This window comes from Giraffa tippelskirchi, chromosome 1 (assembly GCF_054371585.1).
Source record: "Giraffa tippelskirchi isolate mGirTip1 chromosome 1, T2T-mGirTip1v1.2.pri, whole genome shotgun sequence".
Taxonomy (NCBI): domain Eukaryota; kingdom Metazoa; phylum Chordata; class Mammalia; order Artiodactyla; family Giraffidae; genus Giraffa; species Giraffa tippelskirchi.
The window spans coordinates 144,992,240-145,010,658 of NC_137275.1; the positions used below are offsets into that span (position 1 = coordinate 144,992,240).

The following is an 18,419-nucleotide window of genomic DNA, read 5'->3' on the forward strand; positions in this document are numbered from 1 at the left end:
CTTTTACGAGCATGATATTCTACTCTCTGAACCCTCAGTGACACCACTGCCATACAAATTTATCACCTCCGTAAACACAAACCTTGATTGATTTTTAGTATCAATTTCTCTACAATCCCTGTAAAATTCAAATCTTGAACTAAGGAAACAGCATAATATTACCCTATATTGTGACTAAGGTCACTATACTGTGACTCACACACAGATTCTGAATTAAACCTAGATAGTATATCTCTTGTTGGAAAAGGAAATGGCAACCCACTCCAGTGTTCTTGCCTGGAGAATCCCAGGGACGGGGGAGCCTGGTGGGCTGCCGTCTATGGGGTTGCACAGAGTCGGACACGACTGAAGTGACTTAGCAGCAGCAGCAGCAGCATATCTCTTGAGCTCTGAAAGTAGGGTTTCCCCTTTTTAAGAATCCACATTATCTTCTGATAAACATAAACATCTCCTGCCTACTGTTAACATTATTATCCAATATAAACTATTATAATACTGAACACATTCTTTTTCAAACCACATAACATTTCAGGATTCTGATACCTGTCCTGATTGAGAATCACTGAATTGAAGATGCAGACTTATTAACAACTTTTAAAAGTAGCAATTTGTATATGCTTTCAATGAGCTACAATTATATGTGGAGAAAAATACAAAGGGAGATAATATAAAAAGAATCAACTTACAGATATAACATGTTTGTATCCAAGTCAATGCAAACAACATCTTGTGGTGGGTCATGAAGATCAAAATACCTTGAGTCAACTCCAACTATAAATGGTAAAGGTGCACTGAGCACTGCCGCCAGTGAAAGAGGACAAAGGGGAATATATGGGCATTGCCACTGAAATGGAAAGATCATCTGGGAAAAAAGTTTTAAAAAATTAACCAACTTTTAAATTTGCAATGAGAAGTATGCAATTAACTAATATTATTGAAAGGGACCGTTAAAAGGCAGTTGAAGTCTAGTTTTCACTTTAAACTTCATTCCAAAATATAAATGACTATAAAACATTACAGGTTAATCCTATGAACCAATGTGATTAAAACCTTTAGGCATGACAATGATCATAAGCACAATTAAAATGCTAACAGCTCTTTGAACGTTAATTCTACTGTCTACAGAAAATCCACATTCCTATTTTATGGAGAAAGTGAGAGAAGCGAAAAACTTGATGGAAATTTTATAAAACAAATTCATGATTTTTAACTGATGCATTTCATCCATCTGTTAAATTTCAAGATAATCTCTGATTAAAATTCAACTAAGAACACCAAGAGCTAAACAAAACAAAAAACTTAAATGATTATTTTGTGAAGAGTAACAGTCAATTAAAAATTTCAACAAAAAATTTTCCTAACTGCCCAAATAAACATAAAATGATCCACTTCAACTAATATTAAAATTTTAATCACTGATGACAAAATCTTTCCTCTATTATAAAAATCTTTGCTATCTTTCAAGGTCTAGTTCAATTGTCACCTTATCCATCATTACTCACCCCATATAATTACCTATAGCATTTACTACCTCTGCCAGTTATTCCAGATGATTATATAAAATTGGAATTCTGTCTTCAATCATTTACCTGCTTTCTGGCAATTGAGCACTTAACATGTACCAAAAACTATTCTACATGATGGGGCTATACCAGTGTATAAAACAAAGATCCATGCCCTCATGGATAAGAGTCATGCAATATTTTATGGCTTGCACACCATAATGCCTCTGTCACAAATAACTCTGCCTCCATGTATGAAAGCAGATGAAATAAATAAATAAATGGCCTATGTTCCAGTAAAACGTATTTACAAAAAACAAGCAGCAGCTAGGATTTGACTCAAAGACTATAGTTCACCAACACCTGGTCTAGCAGGAAGAGAGAAAACAAAAAGAAGACATAATAAATAGATGATATGCCATGTGAGAGAGTGATAAGTGCTATGAGGAAAAAAAAACAGTAAAGCCAAGTAAAGGCATTAAGAGTTTAGAACAGTAGAGAGGAAAGAGGGAAAGTAGGCTATATTATTTAACAGGCCAAACCAGGTAGGCCTTATTAAGAAAGAGACACTGGGCTGAAACTTGACGGTGGTAAGGGATTTAGTCAAGGGGATATCTAGGAGAAGAGCACTTTGAAGAAAAGGAACAGTGAGGGCAAAGACCGTATGGTGTGAAGACTGCCTAATATGCTCCAAGGGTAGCACAGGCCGGCGCAGCTGGAGCAGAGTGAGCAAAAGGGAGAGAAGTTGAAAATGAGATCAGAGAGCAGAGGGACAGAACTGCTTGCAAAGGACCTTGCAAGGACTCCAGATTTCCTCCAGTGCAAACTGACTATCTTCCATTCAACAAAAGGTACGTTACACCTCCAACCATGTAAGAAATTTCAGAATAAAACTACTGAACAACAAAATACAACATCTTTATCTTCATCTTTGACTTTTGCAGCACAATCAAAAATACAGTCAATTTCACAAAAACACTCACTGGTTCCACCAATTCTTGCTATAAGGCTCCAACTCTTCAATATTCTTTGATATTAAAATCATTCTCCTTTTGCAGAATTTATCCTGTCACCATTCTTTTCAATTTTCTTCTCTTTAAATGGTAAGTTGCCTTACTATCAAATCCTCATTTATCAACAGTCTTGCAAGCAATATCAGTTACATAAATTTCAAGCAATCTTGCATTTTAATAGGATTTCCAAGTTCACATTGCAAGAGACTAAACTACAAAGATTCAGACAGAGGGCAGTAGATAATCCCTAAAGTTTTATAGGAAGGAATATTTGAGTGGGAACTTTCTAAAATTAGTCAGTTCATTAACAAATATTTTCATGTTATAACTACTTTTGCTTTTACATGCAACTGGGGAGGTTTGGAATAATAAGTATGTAACTAGGATCTTTGTCCCCCATGAACCATCTCAAATAGTTAGTAGTATTTTCAGTCCTAGCAGCATTTCTTTGACCAGATTAAGATCTTGGAGACATACCCCATTTGTCAATTCAACAAGTATTTACTGAGTGTTTACTCCATGCTATTTAACTGTAATAAGTATTGAGGACATAGGAGTGAAAAAGAGACCTAGATCTTTACCTCCATGACAGTAAAATGGGGAAGGGAAGAGAGGAGAGTCAACCATTTTAAATTAAACAAATAATGGAAGACAGAGAAATGGAACATCCAAAATTCAACACTATGGACCTATAAAGCCCTAATGATCAGACCTCTTTCTAATTGCAATGGGACGCCATCAAGAGGTTTTACAACAGGAGAGGACTTGAATTTTTATTTATGCTTTTCACAACAGTAAAGCATTTGTACATTATTTAACAATCACCTAGGTTTTCCTGTATGTTACTGGCCCACAGTGATTAAAGGTTCAAATTGGGAGAAATTAGTCATGCCCACAATTTTAGGGCAGCTGAAATTGACTAGAGCTTCTCATTTAATAGAGTAAGCTTCAATCACAAGTTCTATTTTTATGTAATCATAGTTTCTTTGAAGAACTCCAAGATATGAAAAATTAGAAACTGAAATTTTCTCTCAATACAAATTATTTTTTTCTTTATATTATCTCTTTGCCACTCTATAACATTTATGTTAAACATTTAGTGGTAATTTCAAAGTTGCTTTCATTGAAGGAAATTTCCCTTCAGAGTAAAAATTCTCTCAAGAATTCTGTACTAAAAAGAAAATTCTATACTTACAGCTACAACAGCTTCAGCTACTCCAGTCAACACAGCTGGCCTCAGAGAATGCAGCAAAATCTTACTCTCAAGTAAAACAAAGAGCAGCAGTGTTGCACAATTCTCAGGACCCAGATTCATTAACAAGGTGCTAAAGTTAGCTCCACTAGGAAAGAAGAGAAAAGATTATGAACTATTTCACCAAAAGGTATTAAGATTTGCTTATTAAATTATTCTCTGAATATTAATAAATTGAGAATATAATATTAACCTCAAGTCCTGATTTAGTCATCACTGAAAACTAGCAAACTTAATGAGATGGTATGACAGAATGATTCAAACTCATCCTTCAAAAACAAAGGGGCATTTATCAGGAAAGATCTTCCTAAAGAACAGCTGTTTGAGCCGGAGCACAAAAGAAAGAAGGTAGGGGTTGGTGGGGAGACAACATTTGCCAAGTTCCCGAGGCAAGAAAAACCACCTGCCATGTTCAAGGAATTGAAATAAACATATTGTGACTAAAGCATAGGAAAGGAAGGGGTGAATACAGTAAGAGATTATGCCCCAAATAAAAATATTTGCATTCTCCAACAACTTTATATTAGCATTCTCAAAAAGACACACTGCAGTGTGAATAAAAAACTGAAAAACAAGAGCAAAGAGTGCCAATTAAGAGGTTCATAATGAAATAGTTCAGGTAAAAGGCCATGCTAAGCCTGGACTAGCAATGCAGATGAAGAGAAGCTAATAGATTCAAGACATTTTAGGAGGTAAAGTCAGTTCACCTGAAATATTTAGTAATAAACTGGATATGGGGAGGGGAGATGAGAGCAAGAGGGAGATACTCCCCACATCCGATCTTGCAACTCTCTTTAAGTGTTCCATTTTTAAAATGGTGAATGATCCCTGCCATCCAACCAGCTATCAAACTTAGAAACATTAAGGCTATTCTTAGTTTGTAAAAATAGCACAGCTCTATTATACTAACTCTTAAAATATTTTAAAGCATTCTGATCCAAGTGAATAAATGTATTATTTTATATACCATTAATTACCTTAGTGGTAAAGGTGTAGAAACTGGTTGTGATAATATTAATGCATCGTGGACTGATAGCTTAAAAAAAGAGAGAAAAAAAAAAGATAAATTAACGAAGCCAATTTTGAAATCTAAATATTTATATCAAGGGTAACATGGAAAACTGTCTAATATGCAGACTGATACAGTTTTGGAACCATGTACTAAAATATAAAACAACAGCTATATTTACTTAGAAGTATATAGTTCTTTATGATTAACTGATTAAATCAAATGAATTTTGATTGTTAGTCAATTAAAATACACTTGTTTAAAAAAAAGTAACTGCTTTTTAAAAGCCTTATATGTATTTACTCTATATTTGGCAGTTACTTAATATGTATTAATACTTGCTGAACTAAAATACATTCAAGATGAACAATACTTGACTATCCTATACAAGGTTGGTAACCATCTTAGAAAAAAAGTTTAAATAGCTTGCCTTTATAGATCAGAGCTACTCAAAGTGCCAGTCTATAAAATGTTATCGGTTTAGGAAGAAATAGTATATACAGAGAAAGTGATTTAGAAACTATTATGGCAATTCGACATTGCTCTCATATCCAATTACATTATCAGTGAACTCATGTCTTTGGACAGGGTCTAGACCTGTTCATGTCTATACTGACTGCTTATGTCACAAGCTATATGCTTATATAGGTCTGCCATTGACTGGAAATAAAAAAGAAACTGGTCCTTTAACAAAGACAGTTTGAAGAGCACTATTACAGACAACTTTACTTATGCCCTCCAACCATAACTGAGTTCACATTTAATAAGTCACTTTGATATTAAAAACTTGCCCTCAACATAATTCTGGGTATTATGTTATTAAAATCAGCTACATAAATTTAGGCCACAAATGGACCAATGATGATGTCATGAACAAGTATTATAATTATTCCAATTCTGTATACCCTAAATTAAAAAAAAAAAAGTACAAAAGAGTATTCGTTAAAGATACAAAATATAAGAATTCAAGGACTTAATGGAAGCATCTTGCTCTACCTCAAACCCAAAGGGCCATAGAGTCCACACTGCAATGATTGGAATGGACACATATACAGTGCTCCCCTCAAACATACTCTTTTTTGATTACCTGTACCAGGATTCTTGGTCTTTGAGGTGAAGGAAAAGGGATGTTTTGCATAAAATGTGAAATGTGCCTAGAAAAAAATTTTGAAATAATGACAATTACTTTTCTAAAATACTTCATGGATTTTAACAGATCTTAAATATAATTTATTATCCCGGATTTGACAAAGCCACTTACCTAAAACTTAATAACAAAAGTCAATGTGCCATTAGAAGTCAAAAAAGATGTGATTTTAAAAAGACAGTGATGCCACATCTACTTTTCTGGCTCACAAAACATTTCCATGACAAAGAGAATTACAAATTGAAGGGAAAACATATAGAGGTCAATCAGCACTAAAACCAAAACCTTCCTTTAGTATCAATTAAAGAAAGTGAAAGTGAAGTCACTCAGTCGTGTCTGACTCTTTGTGACCCCATGGATTGTAGCCTACCAGACTCCTCTGTCCATGGGATTTTCCAGGCAAGAGTACTGGAGTGGGCTGCCATTTCCTTCTCCAGGGGATCTTCCCGACCCAGGGATCAAACCTGAGTCTCACATTGTAGGCAGACGTGTTTACCGTCTGAGCCACCAGGGAAGTCTCAATTACCGCACCTTTAATTTCTACATCAGTTTAGAGATGTTTTAACCTTAAATGGTCATTTGGATTGGTTGGGGTATGTGTGCATGAACAGCTATTTTTCTCTTGGTTATTTGGGAATGAGCAGGAAGAACACACACAGTGCAACGTGTGTGTTTCTTAGCTGAATTCTCAAAAGAATTCTCACATTTTTATGTGATCATTCTCACCACCACTCCTCAGTTTTAAATTTGAAGTCAGGGATTCCGTGAAGAAGCGAGCAAGTAAAAAGTAGGATGACTGTGATTCTCCTTCACTTTCAACTCTTTACGCTTAAAGTTAGGTAAACAATGAAATGTACATATATATACAACCAATTTTTCCATCAGACACCCTTCAAATCATCATACATACTTCTCAATGGGAAGAGGATGTGGTCCAGACACAGAAAGTTTGTAGATAAACATGAGAAATTTTCTAAAAGCTTCAAAAAAAGGCCAGTGCGAGAGTAAACAAATGCATTTGTTTGAATTGATGGATTTAGAGACCATTTTTCTCTCCACAGGTGTCAACAGGCCCAGCTGCATAAGCTGTTTTTCTGTTAGAAGTTCTCGAGAGTAGGGCTCATAAAACTGGATTGCAGCTCCATATACCTAGAGTAAAAGAATTTCATGATAAAACTTGAGTGTTTTTTAAAACTTAATTTCTCTCTCTATTCCAAAACAAATATTTGCTTAGAGTACATATGACAGATAAATGAAAAAAAAAAAAAAAAAACTCAAGCACTGCTGATGGGAATATAAAATGGTTGCAGCTATGGTAGAAAACAGTTGGCAGCTCCTCCAAAAGTTAAATAATTACCATATGATTCATCTATGTATATACCCAAAACAATCGAAAGCAGGGACTCAAACAAATATTTGTATACCAGTGTTCATAGCAGCGTTATTCACAATAACCAAAATAATGGAAACAACCCAAACGTCCACCAACAGATGAATATACAAAAAATATACAAAAAGATATACAAAATGTAGTACAGTCGTCCTTCAGTATTCAAGGGTGGTTGATTCCAGAGCCCCCAGCGGATAACAAGATCCATGAATGCTCAAGTTCCTTATACAAAATGTATGAGTAGTACAATCAGCCCTCCAGATCCACAGGTTTGGCATACATAGATACAGTGGGCTGACTGTATATACATTCATATACAGTCACATACTCATATGTATTATTCATCCCTAACAAGGAATCAAATTCTGAAAAATATTGCAACATAGACAAACCTTGACAACATTATGCTAAGTGAAACAAGCCAGACACAGGAAGAAAAATATTATATGATTCCATTTATATACGCTACCTAGAATAGACAAACTGGTAGAGACAGATAGTAGAAAAGAGGGACATACGGTAGGATTAGAAGAAGCTTCTGTTTCAAGTGATGAAAAAGTTCTGAAAATGGATAAGTGATACTTTTATAAGTCTTGTAACTGAAAATAGATAAATGACACTTTTATAAATCTTCTAACATTATTTATATATATATATGTGTGTATGTATATACATGTGTATGTATGTCATATATATGTCTGTGTGAATTATATATTTACCCTTGAATTTACAAACAACATTCTCGGATACAATTATTTCAAAGTCATCTCAAAGGTTTATAACAAGCAATATGACAAAAGCATCTCAAAGAGGCTCTGTTGTTTTCTACTAGTCAAGGTATATTTGGTAACTCAAGTGTTTTAAGATCTTTAAAAATTCATTTATATTTATTGCTTTCAAAGTGAGAAACTATAAATGATTATTAAGCTAAAGAGTTAGCTTACTTGTAAGCAATCCAGTCAATACAGTATTGGCCTTCATTCACTGAGTATTTTACTATGTTCCAGACACTCTGCTGGACACTTAACCTTAGTTATCATCTTACGGTGGTTGAAAACATGAAGGCTGCTCATGGACACAGATGCATTTTTGTTTGCTTCACAAAAGTCAGCCTCTGTCAGTTACACTTTTCAATAAAATTGAGTATTCTATCAAATATCCTATGAGAGGTTCCAATTTTTAAATTTCCACTAGATCTGTAGTTTTATTTACTTTTTATTTCCTAATATTTTTTTTTTGCCATTTCTTTTTTATTTTAAATGATTATTCTTTGTCATTATTACTGTTTATACATGTTTTGAGTTTTTGGAACCTACAAATATACATGTACTTTGGAGAATATATACATTCATTTCTCCTGGGATATGCTCAGGTATATAACTGTCGGGCCACAGAGTTATCTCTTATCCTGTTGACAACGTAGAAGTTCTTTAAATTTTCTGAAAACAAGACCCTTGTGAAACACATACTGTATCACGTTACTTTCTCCTTTTCCACCTTTTTTTTTTCCTTTTTCACCTTCTTAACGGTACCTTTGAATGAACAGGTGTCCTTCAATTCAATGAGGTCCTATTATTCACCTTTTCTTTCATGGCTAACGCTTTCTGCATTCTGTTTAAACCACCTTCGTTTATTCCCTCAATTTTAATCTATTATTTGTCTTCTGACCCTCACTGCTATTGTTGGGAAATTAATCAGCAATTAATAGTGATTCCTTTCAAAATAAATATCTCTTTCCTTTCTGGATGTTTTTTGTCTTTGGTATTCCATGGTTTTACTATAACATGAAAATAAGTGGTTATATATATTTTTTCTCCTTAAGATTCAGAGTACACCTTTAACCTGAAAACTCAATTTTTCATCAACCCTGGAAAACTCTCAATCAACCATTAGTTCTTAAAATGCTGCCTCTCCTCTTTCTAATCTCTCCTTCTGGATTATTAAGTATCTATTGGCCTTTTTGATTCTATTCTCTACATTTTTAAACTCCTTTTATGTTTTCCTGTGCCACATTCAAGGTAACTTATTTTCCACTTCATTAATTCTTCCTTCATGCATTACTTACCTGCTGTTTAAGCCACTGATTAAATTTTTAGTTTTAAGGATCGTATTTTTCATTTCTAGACATTTCTTTTTCCAACCTGTCTATTCATTTTTCAAAATATCCTGTTCTTTGACGTGTTGAGCTTCTCTCTTAGGTCTTGAATATTTCAACTATATATTCAATTTATAATATCTTTGATATTATCATTCTATCATTTCAATACCTTAAAGGTATATTCCAGGTCTGTGTCTTATTGATTCTTCCTATGGTACCTATGTCTTCTATCTTTTACTAGAATCTCATCTTGAGTCCTGGGTTTTGGCAGTATCTCTCCAGAGACTTTATATTTGATTCTAAGAACACTCCAGTGGTATCAGTATCCTGATTCCGATTTTCACGTTGAGTTCTCACTTTGGGCATTACAGTACAAAATTTAAATAAAAAATGTATTGTGTCCAAATAGGATCCTAACATTCAAATAAGACAGCTCATATTAAACAGTTTGTGGATTAAAAACATGGGCAAAATTTGTTTAATAAAAGGAAAACATATACCTTTTCAGCAGAAGAAGCTGTGAGAACAAAAGTTGAGAAAACTGGAAGTGGGTATTTGCTTTGGGGATCCCAACATTCAATAGTAGCTCCCATCGGAAGGCAGAAGAGAGGGACACATTCTGAGAGTGGAAATGACTCATAGTCCTCTTCTGGATATCTAAAAATTAAACCTTTTGGAGAAAGAAGATAATGATAATTTATTTATCCATTGATTCCTTATTTTATTTATTCTTTTTATTTTTCATTCTTTGGCTGCACTGCATAACTTGTGGGGTCTTAGTTCCTGGATCAGGGAATGAACTCAGGACCACAGCAGTACAAGTGCAGAGTCCTAACCACTGGACTACTAGGCAACGCAACAATTTTTTTTCAAGAGTTACTTTTAAATAGTTATTAATATGTAAAACATACTAATAGGATATTTTAATAGCAACTTTTATATGTGAAATATTTATGTGTGAAATTTCAAGATCAACTTTTCTCTTGCCATATCAGAAATGAGAATAACAAATTTAACATTTATTTTTACTCATGGACTTAGAGTTCACTATAACACTAAAATGTATTCAGTATACATTTAGTTAAAACTCTATTTAACAGAACCATTAATTTATCTTTCCTGCATACTGCCAACATCTTAGAGAATGCAAGAAACATTCAGGGAAATTTACCAACTATTTCAGTTAGCCTCCTATAAAAAAAATAATAATAATAAACTCGGGGAAGGGACAGTATTGCCAAGGCACTAGAAATTATCTTAGCCCCTAAACTTATTTTGAGAGAGCAGCAGTGTAAAATGAACGCAAGATGAAAAGTAAATGAGATAGAGACTCTTGTGACTAAGTACAAAGTATGAGAGATAAAGGAAGCAGGAGGAGGGGGGCACTCTGAGAAGCCTAACAAAGCCTCCTCAGAATAAAATAGCTACACGGCATCAGTACATTAGTCTCTAATATCTCTAATACACAGACACTTCTAGGTTAAACATTTGAAAATCAGCAGTTGAATTTTAAGTCCAAATTCAGTCTCCAAAAGTCTTTATTCTAATATGTATGTCTTATATCAAATGCCGAACAGTTTCACAAAATTTGTTTCTATAAGTTAATTTTGTAAGTTTAAGTGACACTTACACCTCAAAAAAAATTTAAAGAAATCACATATAATCGACACACTACAGCAATATTAACAGTATTACATTTTAAAGTGATACTAAAATTTATAACTGTCAGTTGTTGCTTTATTTTCATATTATAAATTAAATGGTTTGATTCATTAATATGGATGTCTTTATGAGGACAATTAAGATTTCTCATATATGGATCTGCCTGACTTCCCTAAAGTAAAACCCTACTCCAAAAATTGTGCATGACAAAAAGTAATGACACTGCTTCTTTTCACCAAGAAGTATTCCAGTATCTCTTCTATTTACAGCTGGAGCATACCTGTATTTTCAGTTTTTATCCCACCATACCGGTGGGATGAAGAGGTCACACTTAAATCTTTACAGCCCTTGACACTTTACTGTGCAGTAAGAATGTGACGATAGATTTCTCAAACACTTCATGGCAGAAAAGGTTCTCAGGCCCTCCTCTCTTCCATATAGCTGATTCTTTGCAACAAGGGAAAAAGGAAGCAAGTCCACCTCTCATGGCAAGTAACATGTGGTTTCAAATCAGACACACAGAGATAAGAGAAGGAGATATATAAGAAGTAAAGATGCAGTTTGACACCTTTCTGATTGTCAAAATATAAAAAGGTCAGAGAGTAAGCATTTTCCACTGAACTATTAAATCTATTAATGTAGACTAACAGTTTGAATGTTTATTCCACAAATGCTTGTTTGGAATAAAATTTTCTGTTCAATTAACAGTGTATTTTTGTTGGTAAGGGGTAATATTAATATATCCTGTAGTATGAATTTAAGAAAACTTATGTCTTTACATGCTAAAGTTATAATTAACTCAATTTATGAATAGATCAATTCCACAAACTGTATAAGGGAGCAAACACTGTCTCTTCTAACCAAATGTTAGTGTGTAACAATTCCTATAGTAATAGAAACCTTTTTTTTTTTCAAATTTACTTACCAGCTTTATATGCTATAGCATTAGAAGCAGGCACAGACTTCTTGTAACACAGAAACACACTGGAACCCCACTGTAAAATATAAATTAGGTTTTAAAAAGACAAAAGAGTGAAAATCAATTGATTTTGTTGAATGTCTTCTTAAGATTTTGATTATTTCTTCTGGGAAGTCTATTTAGAACATGCTTATCAAACAGACTGTATAGTATACAATATAACAAAGCATGAAACTGAAAACACTAGAAGAAAAGGAGTAATAAAAAAAACATTGCCACAAAAATTAAACTGATGTGAGGTTGTTTCAAAAAGTTTAGAACTCTGTAATCACACAGAGGCTGCCTCTATTTGAAAGAAATAGCACAAAATGGAGTGGATGCTGAGCCCAAACTAGGGAAGACTGGGGCCACTAGATGCTATGAAGTCATTATCTCCAGAGTCAAACTGGTCTTGACTAACAGCCTTGGGTGCATCGGTCAGCTCTGACTATCATTTAGGCTTTCAGTTTGATTTAAAATATTTTTCAAAATAAACATAACTCAACAGTAAACTTTAGGGTCATAAAAAACTGTAAATCCAATGCATATGTTGTATTTTTCTTTTTCACTACAACCCTTTTAAAATAAGCATGAAAACTATAATATCTAAGATAATTAAATAAATATAAGCAGTATCTCAACCTAGTCTCCCTGAAGTTGTCCTTGAAGACAACACTGAAACCCAAAAGCTAGTTAAAATCTGTACATTAGTGCGATGCATTAGCACATACCAAGAAAAAAAAAACCCCTTACTTTAAGTATCTATTTTCTGGATGAAATTATTCTAAAACATCAAATAATTAAGGATTTTTTAAGTTACAATGAACCATGAAAGTTAGAAGGCTAAATTGTTTTTTTAATCATGAAAATATAAACTGAGAGTAAATAATAAGCCAAATGATGAAGAGGAATTCAAAAAATTTTTCTTAATTTTCATATGAAATTTTGGAAATGAAACTTTATTCTTACCATTCCGCAATTTAAGTTTTTATCAACTTTGCAGAAAGTATGGGGAGGGGTTTCTCCCTTACTGGTTACAATAACACAGATGTCAGTTACAGCCAAAGAATTCTGGGGCCGAATTAAAGGAGCCCTTCGATAAGTGATAAAGATTCTTTGTGAAGTAGTTGAACTATTGTTGACATTGGCACAACGACCATAGGGTGTGGCTTGGATCACTTCACATCCTGGAATAAGCCTTTCTTTCCCATCATATAAAACTCTGTATGGGAGGGAAAAAAAAAATTGACAAGTAAACTTATGTCAGGTTAACACTAGTTTTTTCTCCTTGATAACAAAATACATTTTTTTTTTGGGTCTCCCCTGTTGTTTCCCAAAACTTAATTAAAAACCAAAACTAAAATTATTACTTTGGAAATTATAAATCTCTTAACTACTATTTTTTAACAGTTAGAACACAATTTCAGAAGTGTAAATAGGATCAAACAATTTTTTTTTTTTTATTGCTTATTATAAGAAACATAAAACAAAAGAGAGGTACTCCTCCAACCATCCTCAGGTCAATTCTTAGAAGTTTTATCTAATATTCAGATGTTTTCACAAAATTTACTTTCATAATTCTCCTCAAAATTTTCCCTTTAAAAATTCCTCAACTGAAACTATAAAATACTGTTTAAAGAAATTACAGATGAGCTAATAAATAAAAAGGGCTTTCCCTGATGGCTCAGCGGTACAGAGCCTGTAATTCAGGAAGCGCAGGTTCCTGGGTTGGGATGATCCCTGGAGTAAGAAATGGCAATCCACTCTAGTATACCTGGGAAATATCGGGGACAGAGAAGCCTAGCAGGATACCGTCCATGGGTTCACAAAGAATCGGACATGACTCAGCGATAATCAACAACAATAATAAATAAAACGTCATCTCATGGTCATGGATAAGATGACTTAGTATTGGTTAGATATCAACTTTCTGCAAACATATCTACAGGGTCAACACAATTATGATCTAAATCCTAGCTGCTGCTGCCTGCTTTTGTTAAATGAGTTCAGGGCTTTGCAAACCCTCATCACATAACCTAACCAGCTCCTTAAAAATATACTTTCACTATAGCTTTTTGTTCTTTTATGTTTAATAAACTTACCTGATAAGTACAAACAGAAATGAAATCACATTTCAGGCTCTAATCCTTCATTTCAATATTCTTTTGAAAGGAAATAATCTAATGACTCAGTAGAATGCAGAGAAATTCAGTGAGGATGGACAGAGGTACATAATATCTTACTACACTTGATCTTGAAGTAACAAATAATAATAGAACCATCAAAGATTTTAAAATTTCTGTTCCTGTGCACCTTAAATAAATTTTATTCCCTTCACTACAGCAAAAGAAAGTCACCATACCCAATGTCAGTAAGGGGTGGTTTCTCTCTCCCTCTCTTGTAACAGAGAAACAGTTCTGGGCTTTTCAGACTGCCATAGTTCAAGTTTGCCTGGAGACCTGATGGAGTGGCTTCAACACAGGTGTAACCTTCAGGTACTGTTTCCCCAGCTGATTTGTTAATAACTGCAATGTCTGTAATTGGAGCTTTAGGTCCAGTTGACTTAGTATCTAAACGATTTATTTCTTGATCCAGAAGAGTAGATGTATCAGTGAGACCTGCCACAACAAAGTAGTCCACCACTCTTGGCCCTTTGTTTTCTATCATGGCTGCTACTAAATTTCCTGGGAGAGAGAGAGAGAAAGAGAAAAAAATACATCGATTAAATGAAATGCCTTACCCTAACTCACTTAATTAAAATACTCCTGAGTTAACAATAATTAACCAGCACACTCCCCAGTTGGATTTACAGTCAAACTGTTGTCATTCTGTAGAAGAAGCTTGTTACGATAGCATTTAATCAGTTTTTACCTCCTACAAAGTAGACGTTTACAGCACGAATTCATTTGTAAGACAACTATGATTCTATCATATGCCTAAGGCCCTGTTAAGGATAGTCAAACTATTGGAGGTGGGCCATGGTGCTTTCCTTTCAGCAAAATGCACACACACACACACACACACACACACACACACACACACACACACGAACAAAATGCATACTATTTTGGGAAAAAATCATTCTAAGTTACAGAATTCTTAGAGCTAAACTTTACATTTAAACAAATGAATTGAGTTCATCACGAATTATTCAAGGTCTAACAGAAAAAATAAAGATACTAGTAATAAATATAATTGGGCTTCCCTGGTGGCTCAGTGGTAAAGAATCCACCTGCAATGCAAGAGACACAGGTTCAATCCCTGTGTGGGGAAGATTCCCTGGAAAAGGAAATGGCAACCCACTCCAGTGTTTTTGCTTGGGAAATCTCATGGACAGAAGAGCCATGAGGTCACAAAGAGTTGGACAGGACTTAGCAACTAAACAACAACAACAAAAAGCAATAAAAATAATTAAACCAGTCTTTTAATTCAATCAGGAATATGCCCCTACAGTTAAAAAACTTTGAGTAAACATCGGGTAAACTAAGAGTGTTTAAGGGTCAAAACTAAGTATGTTTCAGTTCAGTTCAGTTGCTCAGTCATGTCAGACTCTTTGCAACCCCATGAACCACAGCATGCCAGGCCTCCCTGTCCATCACCAATTCCTGGAGTCCACCCAAACCCATGTCCATTGAGTTGGTGATGCCATCCAACCATCTCATCCTCTGTCATCCCCTTCTCCTCCTGCCCTCAATCTTTCCCAGAATCAGGGTCTTTTCAAATGAGTCAGCTCTTCACATCATGTTTAGGGGTCATTAACTATTTCATATATAAATACCAGATGCAGCATAAAAAAAACAACCAAAGAAGACAAAATTATATAAAATACATATTAAAAGACCCTGATACATGGTAGAAATCTAGAGAATATGAATGCTGAGTCAAGATTTCTAATATTTTTAAACTCAGCAACGCTAAAAATAAAGTTAAGCTTCTGAGATCTTAAATATTTCTATGGATTTTATGTGCTTAAAAAAACTTTATTAAGGTATAATTTACATATAAGGTACATAGTTAAAGTGTACAATTTGGTAAGTTTCCACAAATGTATACACCCATGAAACCATATCACAATCAAGATAGAGAATACATTCATCAACATCCAAAATACTCTTGTACCCCTTCATCATTCCTCCCTCCCCAGGCAATGAGTAACCTACTTTGTGTCATTATAGATTAGTTTCTAGAATTGATATACATCAAACCACACAGTGTATTCTTTTTTTGTCTGGCTTGTTTCACTCATTTATGTAATTATTCTGAGATTCATCCACATTACTGTTTACATCAATAGTTCATTCCTTTTTACTGCTGAGCAGTATTCCCCTGGCAGGCTACAGTCTGTGGGGTCGAAAAGAGTCGGACATGACTTACCAACTAAAACAATTAACAACAATCCCACGTCTGAATATACCACAAGATATTTATCCATTCACCTACATTTATAAACATATGGGCTATTTTCAGCTTGGAGCTATTATTTATATAAAGAAAGCTAATGTGAATATCCATCTACAAGCCTAACGGACATAAGTTTTCATTTATCTTAGTCAAACTCTAAGATGGAATGAATGGATCACCTGGTAGGTATATGCAATTCTAAAAAAGTGCCAAACAGTCTTCTAGAATGACTGTACCATTTTATATTCCTATCATCAGTATTTGAGAGTTCCAGTCATTCCACATCCTTTCCAACACTCTAGAAGGTCAGTCTTTTTAATTTAGACTACATTCTATTATGCCTATAGTGATACTTACCTATAGATGTAATTTGCATCTTTCTAATAACTAGTGATGTTGACCACATTTTCATGTGCTTATTCTCCAGCCATATATTATCCTTTTCATGTATTATTGGATTCTACTCACTAAAATTTTGTTTGAAATTTTACATATGTTAATAAGGGATGCCAGTCTATAGTTCTTTTTTTTTTCCCCCTTTATACTCTCTTTAACTGATTTTGATATCAAGGTGATGTGACAGTACTGATGCTGAAGCTGAAACTCCAATACTTTGGCCACCTGATGCAAAGAGCTGACTCATTTGAAAAGACCCTGATGCTGGGAAAGACTGAAGGCAGGAGGAGAAGGGGACGACAGAGGATGAGATGGTTGGATGGCATCACCGACTCAATGGACATGAGTCTGGGTAAACTCCCGGAGCTGGTGATGGACAGGGAGGCCTGGCGTGCTGAAGTCCATGGGGTCACAAAGAGCCGGACATGACTGAGCGATTGAACTGAACTGAACTGAATGTGACAGTCTCACAGAATGACTTGGGAAAACTTTCTCCTTCAGTTTTCAAGAATTTGTATAGAATTGTTCATTTTTTCCATCATCCAGGTCTAGAGTTTACTTTGAGAGTGTATCGTCAACTATAAATTCATTTCTTTTAACATGTAGGGCAATTCAGGTTACCTATTTCTTCTTGAGTAAACTTTCATAGTTTGTAGTTTCATAGTTTGTATCAGTCTTAGTCCATTCAGGCTGCTACACCAGAATACCATAGGTTGAGTGACTTATAAACAACAAAAAATTTATTTCTTGAAGCTGGGAAATTCAAGATCAAGGCACTGGCAGATTCAGTGTCTAGTAATGGCTGGCTTCCTAGGTCACAGAAGGCTGTCTTTTTGCTGTAACCTCTCAGGATGGAAAGGAGCAAAGGGTCTTCCTGGAGTCTCTTTGAGAAAGACACTAAAACCACTGATGAGGGTTGCATCCACATGACCAAAACACCTCCCAAAGCCCTACTTCCATATACCATCACATTGGGGGTTACATTTTAACATAAGAATTGGGGGGACTTCCCAGCGGTCCAGTGGTTAAGAATTTGCCTTCCAATGCAGGGGACTTGGGTTCAATTCCTGGTCCGGGAACTAAGATCCCACAAGCCGCAGGACAGCGGAGCAACGAAACCATCAGGCTGCAAGCAAGACCCAATGCAGCCAAAAATTAAAATAAATAAATGAATAAATGAAGAATTAGGAGACGGCATATGGCCAGGAACTTGTCCATTTCATCTAAGTTGTGTAATTTACTTGTATAAAGTTTTTCATAATATCCCCTTATTCTTTTAGTATCTGTAGAATATGTAGTGATGTCACATTTCTCATTTATGATAGTCACATTTCTCATTTATGATATCAATAAAGTCTGTGCCTTCTTTTTATCCTGATCAGCCTGGCTAGAAAACTGTCAATTTTATTGATCTTCTCTAAGAACCGGCTTTCAGTTTCACTGGTTTTTCCCTTTCTTCCTTGCCTATTTCAATGATTTCTATTTTGAACTTTACAACTTTCTTTCTTCTGTTTATGTAGACTTTAATTTGCTCTATTTCTAGTTTCTTAAGGTCAGAGCTCGGAGAAGGCAATGGCACCCCACGCCAGTA

The 18,419-nt window shown here is 34.6% G+C and overlaps 1 protein-coding gene across 12 annotated transcripts in view; it reads right to left on the minus strand.

Annotated features, from left to right (window-relative positions):
• The window catches only part of DENND4C (DENN domain containing 4C), a 110,550-nt gene that overhangs the window by 66,850 nt on the left and 25,281 nt on the right, over window positions 1–18,419 (minus strand). For all 12 annotated transcript variants that reach the window (XR_014056239.1, XM_081498712.1, XM_081498781.1 and 9 more), the window contains exons 2-10: window positions 14,394–14,715; window positions 13,001–13,253; window positions 11,999–12,068; window positions 9,912–10,081; window positions 6,834–7,072; window positions 5,864–5,930; window positions 4,745–4,803; window positions 3,711–3,855; window positions 687–862 (exon numbers count right to left, since the gene is read on the minus strand). Coding sequence is in view for 11 of the 12 variants with exons in the window: in XM_081498712.1 (XP_081354838.1) it covers window positions 687–862; window positions 3,711–3,855; window positions 4,745–4,803; window positions 5,864–5,930; window positions 6,834–7,072; window positions 9,912–10,081; window positions 11,999–12,068; window positions 13,001–13,253; window positions 14,394–14,698 (1,484 nt within the window). In the remaining variant the exon portion in view is untranslated. The remainder of the gene's footprint in view (window positions 1–686; window positions 863–3,710; window positions 3,856–4,744; window positions 4,804–5,863; window positions 5,931–6,833; window positions 7,073–9,911; window positions 10,082–11,998; window positions 12,069–13,000; window positions 13,254–14,393; window positions 14,716–18,419) is intronic.